The 7,124-nt window shown below is 39.8% G+C and overlaps 1 protein-coding gene across 1 annotated transcript; it reads left to right on the forward strand.

Moving 5' to 3' along the window:
* Positions 1-1,554: 1,554 nt before the first annotated feature.
* LOC308103410 (E3 ubiquitin-protein ligase TRIM21-like) lies at positions 1,555-4,288 on the forward strand. The gene is made up of 2 exons (XM_080453368.1): positions 1,555-1,576; positions 1,962-4,288. The coding sequence occupies exon 2, from the start codon at positions 1,964-1,966 to the stop codon at positions 3,602-3,604; it is 1,641 nt and encodes a 546-aa protein (XP_080309494.1). The 5' UTR covers positions 1,555-1,576; positions 1,962-1,963; the 3' UTR covers positions 3,605-4,288.
* The last annotated feature ends 2,836 nt before the right edge of the window (positions 4,289-7,124 follow it).

A 7,124-nucleotide genomic window follows, 5' to 3' on the forward strand; every position in this document is an offset into this window, starting at 1 on the left:
AGTATAGTAATAACAAATAATGATATGTGAGTGCATAGTGCAGCATGGACTGGCAACAAGGCCCACATCAAGTGAAATGGAACAGTGCAGGACTGACATTCCCTGTGCATATAAAATATTATCTGATGCAAAAGGCAGTACTGCATGCGATTGACCGTGTCAAAACCAAATGCATTCATTTCTGTGTGTGTGTGTGTGTGTGTGTGTGTGTGTGTGTGTGTGTGTGTGTGTGTGTGTGTGTGTGTGTGTGTGTGTGTGTGTGTGTGTGTGTGTGTGTGTGTGTGTGTGTGTGTGTGTGTGTGTGTGTGTGTGTGTGTTGTGAGTTTCCAGGTGTGATATCAGTCCCAAACTCCCAAATTTAACACCATATGAAGTATAGTAATAACAGTGAGAGGTCTCAGTTTTTGTCAGATGTAAGGGGCGCTCCAAGGCTAAACGTTTGGCAATCACTCCTTTAGGTAACCAATCACAACCAGTCAAGGACCCCCATGTATACATCTTTTATGTATATAATATATATATATATATATATATATATATATATATATATATATATATATATATATATATATATATATATTATTTTTTTTACATTTAAAAAAAAAAAAAAAGTTTCGCCTATATTAACATACCACAAAATAGGGGTTCCAGGTTATCGGGGATACAATTGCATGAGTAGGGGTCCACAGCAATTATTGCACCCGGTCAGCCCCTAGTGGCAGCCTTCTGACCCGGTCTGTAATCCACATAGTTAAACCTGTGTCTACATCTGTATTTTATTTTCCCTTGTCTACTCTAAACTACTGCAGAATTCTTACTGTGTAGTTTTCCACAGGCTAACTGAAGGGAATTAGGGATAATTTGGAATTTATATTTTTGAAGTGAACCGATTACTGATCTTGATCTCTTCATAAACATCATCAGCCATTATGAATAAACTGCACACAGTGTTGCTACACAGTGTTATTACTTAAATATCTAATTAATTAAGTAAGTGAGTGTCTATATTCATGATTTTCTATAAAAATAGATTATCACTGCATTCCAATTTCTTTAACTCTCAATATGAATTCATTATTCATACAAGTGCATTGTAGAGTGTATGCTAGGCCACTATACTCTGCATGCACTTTCAACATGATAATATGTAATTATTCATACTTATGATGCTGTACCAGCCTGTACAGTCTACAGTGTAAATTCATTGTATATTAAATATTGTATATAGTTTGAAGCTTATTTTAACCTATTTTTAGTAAATACAAGTGTACATAATACAATAATTAGTAAGTGTTTCTATAGTGTTGCTTTAGTGTAATAGACCAACCTCACATAAACAAATTCCTTGGATGTGCAAATAGAATACATTCTGATTCTGATAAAAGTCACATATAGACACAATGCAAGTGTCTATTGGTCACTCTGAGCATGAACCAGCGGGGAGTCCAAACAGTTAACTTTTCCTTGACTACCAGGCCAGGAAGTAGTCTCCAGTGTTGTCACACTTATGCTGAAACGAAACTGAAAGTTACATTTCCAGAACAAGTTGTCTGTACACCACAGTTACACAGCCAAGGTAAGGCAAACGTTTGTCAAATGTTAGATCATATATATATAATATTCTTTATATGTTTGCTGTACTTGTTTTCAGACTATATTTTGTTTAACCCATTAAAACCGGGTCACTTTAGAGTTCAACCACTTTAACCATTATTTTATACTTTGGCTATTCAAAAATAGCAGATACAAGCTCATAGCGTGTCACTTCATGCCGCACTATTAGCTTGTAGATCTGCTTGCAATTTTGTGCAAATCTTTGAATATATATATATTTTTAAGCGAAATGTTTTAACTCAAATCTTTGCTTCTGGGAGTTCCTGGAACAAAATATTTTGAGATGGGGGTCTGCGCCCCTAACTCTTGCATATCATAATTGTATGTTTTTACTTCTTTCTATCCAGATATGGCAACTGCCAGCATTTCTTTCTCAGATGAGCAGTTTATATGTCCTATATGTCTGGATGTGTTCACCGAGCCGGTCTCAACATCATGTGGACACAACTTCTGCAAGGCGTGTATTCAACACTTCTGGGACAGCAATGACATTTGCCAGTGTCCTATGTGTAAGAAGAAGTTTTTCACCAGACCCGAAATACAAGTTAATAGTGCAATGTCAGAGTTAGTTGTTCACTTTAAGAAGTCAGCTCAAGTTGAGCCCTCAGTTCCAAACTCATGTGCTGATGAAGTGTGCTGTGGTGTGCTTTGTGATTTCTGCTCTGAAACGCAGCTCAAGGCCGTTAAGTCTTGTCTGATATGTCTGACTTCTTTCTGTGAGACACATCTGGAGCCTCACCAGAGAGTTGCAAGCCTCAAGAGCCACACCTTAATAGACCCTGTATCGGGTCTGGAAGACAGAATGTGTAAGAAGCACAGCAGGCTCGCTGAACTCTACTGCAGGACAGACCAGACTTGTATTTGTGTTGTTTGCATTAAGACAGACCACAAAGGTCACCAAATTGTATCGCTTGAGGAAGAATATGAATCCAAACTTGCAACGCTGCCTGAGACTGTGGCAAAAGTGCAGGATATGATCCTCGCAGGGTCTCAGAGGATCTGTGAGGTCGAACGCTCAACCGATGCCAACAAAAGGGAAGCTGAGAGGGAGATGGCCGAGAGCGTGCAGGTTTTCACTGACCTGATACACTCCCTTGAGAAAAGCCAGGCAGAGCTCGTCGAGGTGATCAAGGAGAGGTGTAAATTAGCAGAGCAACAAGCAGAGGGCTTCATCAAAGAACTGAAGATGGAAATCGCAGAGCTTGAGAGGGAATGCATTGAGCTGGAGCAACTCGCACACTCTGAAGATCACTATGGCCTTATCCTGCTCCTGTCACGCCTGACCACTCTGACAAACAAGGAGCAGAAGAGCAACGTTGTTGAACGGAATCCGTCCGTTGCCTCTTTGAGAGCAGCCGTGTCGCGGCTGCAAGCGACACTGGATCAGGAAATGGAACAGCTCCCCGGCATCAGACTGAAGAGGATTAAGGAATATGCGGTGGATGTGACCCTTGACCCAGACACCGTACACTGCGGCCTCATCCTGTCCCGGGATGGAAAAGAAGTGAGGCATGCGGCAACGCCTCTGAATCGCCCCGACAATGAAAAGAGATTCGAGGTGTGTTTTGAAGTGATGTCAAAGGAAGGCTTCACGTCAGGGAAGTTTTACTACGAGGTTCAGGTAAAGGGAAAGACTAAGTGGATTTTAGGAGTGGCGAGAGAGTCTATCGAGAGAAAGGAAGACATAAGCTTGTCAGTTGGAAATGGGTTCTGGGCCTTAGTGCTGGAGGAGGGCAAATATCTAGCATATGACACACGTGTGTTTAAACTGTCCCTGAGAGAGAAACCCCAGAAAGTGGGAATCTTTGTGGATTATGATAAGGGACAGGTCTCTTTCTATGATGTGGATTTTAAATCTCATATCTATTCTTTCACTGGCCAACACTTTAAAGAGAAACTGTTTCCTTACTTCTGCCCCGAAGACAACCAAGACGGGGCAAACAGTGGCCCCTTAATCATAACTCCTGTACATCGACCAAGCTTAGCTTAGTTCACCTGCAGAATATTTACTAATATTATTGCTATGTATATAATTGTGTCATTATTGATTGTGCTAATGAGTTTGCATACTGTAGGCCTACTGTAAGATTAAGCACTGCTTTAGACTTGCCCGTTTCCCACTTAAAGGCCCTCTCCTTTATACTTTTACACCAAATCTCCAAAAAAAACACCAAAGCTGAAAATAGCCGATCTACAAGCTCACAATGCAGTGTTGCGATGCGTTGTGATCTTGTAGATCTGCTATTTTCGTTCACCCCATAATAGGGACGCTAGGGTTCATGTGGTTCAAATTATCCATTACATAAGTAACCAGCATAACCTACATATATGATATATGAAGGCACAAAACAATGCCTAGATAAATAATCACATTACGACTGAGAAGTAACAATAACAATGATGTAAACTTATAATAATCGGTCCATTTCAATTTAAATCAAAATGTACACATCCGTTAATGCGTTGGGAATGTAATACATCTTTACTTTGGCATGAGGTGTTTTTGTGACATTTCTTTTTTATATGATGCATTATGTACCAACGGTATATACAAAGTATTTAGTTCTAGGGTGCATTTAACTTGCATAATTTAATGTATAAAAACATACAATAAGTTGTTAAATTCTAGCAGAAAATGCATGTGAATGTATTCTGTTTTGCCTCTTGATTTCATTCTACAAATGCATGCCACTACAGTTATGGTGGTACTGTATAGTTTATAATGTATGCCTTTTAGCATTATTGTATAACTCTGTACCTTTTGCAAAAGCATTAAATGAACCCTGTCACTGCAGTTACAGTAGTAGTTTATCATGTGTAGGCCTACTTCTTCCCTGTGAGTAAACTTACAGTAGTAGTTTATCATGTGTAGGCCTACTTCTTCCCTGTCAATAAACTTACAGTAGTAGTTTATCATGTGTAGCCCTACTAGGCCTACTTCTTCCCTGTCAATACAGTTACAGTAGTACAGTACAGTTTATAATGTGCAGGCATACTTCCCTGCCCCAGTGCTTTTTGGGTAAGAACCTGTTAACCTTAATTGTGTCCATAACTTGTCCTCACTTAAACTATAACCACTGATTCATTTCCACTGCTCATCGGGAAGCCACAATACACAGTAAAAAATCCTCAGTGTAATTTTATCCATTTGTAACTGTGAGAGCGCACAAATGGAACCAAATGGACCAGTAATCTACTTGCAGTGCATGTAGATAATCAGAGTTAACACTGAGATTTTTACAGTGTAGATGCACATTGGGCGACACGGTGAGTGCGGCATGGGGTCTATAGGCTACGGTAGTCTCTCTAACACCCAATCAAACCAAAAGCTGCACAGGTCAGGAAAGAGCTCTCATAGGATTAGTCTACATGCACACACACCACAGCAATGTCACAGATTAAATTACCCTGTAATCACCAGCTGACCTATAAAATATGCACTTGCAATGAGTCAGGGAGCAACATAGCGAGATGATGCTGTGTCACTAAATTAAATAAATAAATAAATGTTTAATGTTTAATGATGAATAATAGGCTACTAATCATTTTAATCTTGTAATTCACACTTCAGATATGCACCATAATTGGTATGTTAAAAAATCTCTGGACAAATTTCTGTCTGCATGCTATCTCAATGCATTACAGTAAATCCAAAGTAGGAAGATGGTGCCACCTTGTGGTAAAACAGCAGCACTACAAGCCTGTGCAACAGTGTTGAAAGTGTGTGATTTTGCACTTTCTTTTCAGGGCTGGCATAGTGCAATGGTGTAGTCAAGTTATATTATGACGGTCCTCTAGTAGTAGTAGAAATTCTGTTTTACGTTTTATCACTGTATGGACTCATTTGCGGTCAGCTGCATGATGGGGCCACTGTGTTCCTCATTGCAGTCAGTGGGTCGAAAACATTCAATATGAAACATTGCTGAAACTGAAGCAGATATATATGATTGTAGAATACCACAAAGCAGTGTCTGTTAAGGTAGTCCAATAGCACCTCTCTCATTTGCTCCTCTCATCAGGTAAGTGCACACATTCAGCAGGAGACAACCAGTCTACATAGGGGAACGTGTATTTTTCATGGCCAACTTTTGTTATTATTAATCAATTTAACATGACTGATTGACTGTGATACAAAACATACAGTTCTTGCAAATAAAGTTCATTGCAATTAAGAAGACATATGTTGATTTCACTGATGTGTGTGACACAAGGACTCTCACAGAATCCTGTCTTCACTAGAGGAAGATCCCACAAAATCACAATGTATAGTCTGTTTAAATAGAGTTTATTTGTAAACTGCATTAAACTTGATGATTTAATGCATTGCAGACATAGCCATGTGCAACTTGTGCAACAAGTTGAGGTCAAGTTGCATATCGCGATTCAAGATTTAATTTATCTTAAATTTTTATCCCACGATTTTGTAACGCTATTTTTTACACACAGTGCCAATTGTCTATGTAATCCTGGGCACTACCTTCTCTCTGCCAACCTAGGGAGGCCAGGGCCGAGCTCATGCCTCCTTCAATGCATGAGAGCCAACTGACCTTCTTGTCACCTGACAGGGGAGAGTTTCCCTGGTTGGACGTAGCGCGTGGAAGGAACACGTTATTCCAACCAGTTCCCTTCCCCTCCATCAGGCGCCCCGGCTGGCCAGGGGGAGGCAGTATAGTGACCAGGATTACTGCATGTTTTTGTGAGGGTACCGACCGCTAGGAGACACGGGGAGAACATGCAAACTCCACACAGAAAGGCCCTTTCACCAAGATTTAATTTAGATAAGACATTTTGTTGATCCTGTGGGGGAAAGACAGCACAGCAGCTAAGATATACATTTACAGGGCAAGAGCGTGCAGATACAGCAGGGTAAAGACATCACACAAAATGACCACCATCAATAATGAACAAAAATATATACAACAGTACAAGCACCCTCAACAAAGCTTGCATTATGCAGGACAAAGGACATTATTATCAAAGAGTGTTTTTGTTACATGCATGTGTGTAAAATGTTGATGTTGCACACTTGATTTGATTTGATTTTGGTAAAAGATACAAGTTTACAGTATACACTTGTTTCCAATGTGGTCCTGAAACCTTGCCCGAATATGCTGACAATGTCCAATATAATAATACTAGAAAAGTGATTTAATCAAGTAATATGTAAATGTACATACAGTAAGTAAAAAAGTGTATGAAATAAACCTAATAAATGTACAAAAACGGCATCACATACATTGGTGTAGGCCCATGCTTCTCAAAGTGGGGTTCAGGGACTCTCTGGGGTCCTTAAGGAGGTTCCAAATATACCCTTATAAGGTCTGTAACTCCTTCTGAGAGTGTACAAGTGGAACCAAATTGACCCATAACCAAATGGACCCTCATTTGGTTCCATTGTAGCATACACACTCACAGTTATAGGGGTCCTTGACATTTAAAAGTTTGAGAACCACTAGTGGTAATGAATGACCTAACCTGACTCTTGTCAAATGGAAGAAGCTTGCGACACA

Source organism: Gymnoscopelus braueri (assembly GCF_963280865.1).
Source record: "Gymnoscopelus braueri genome assembly, chromosome: 16".
Lineage (NCBI taxonomy): Eukaryota > Metazoa > Chordata > Actinopteri > Myctophiformes > Myctophidae > Gymnoscopelus > Gymnoscopelus braueri.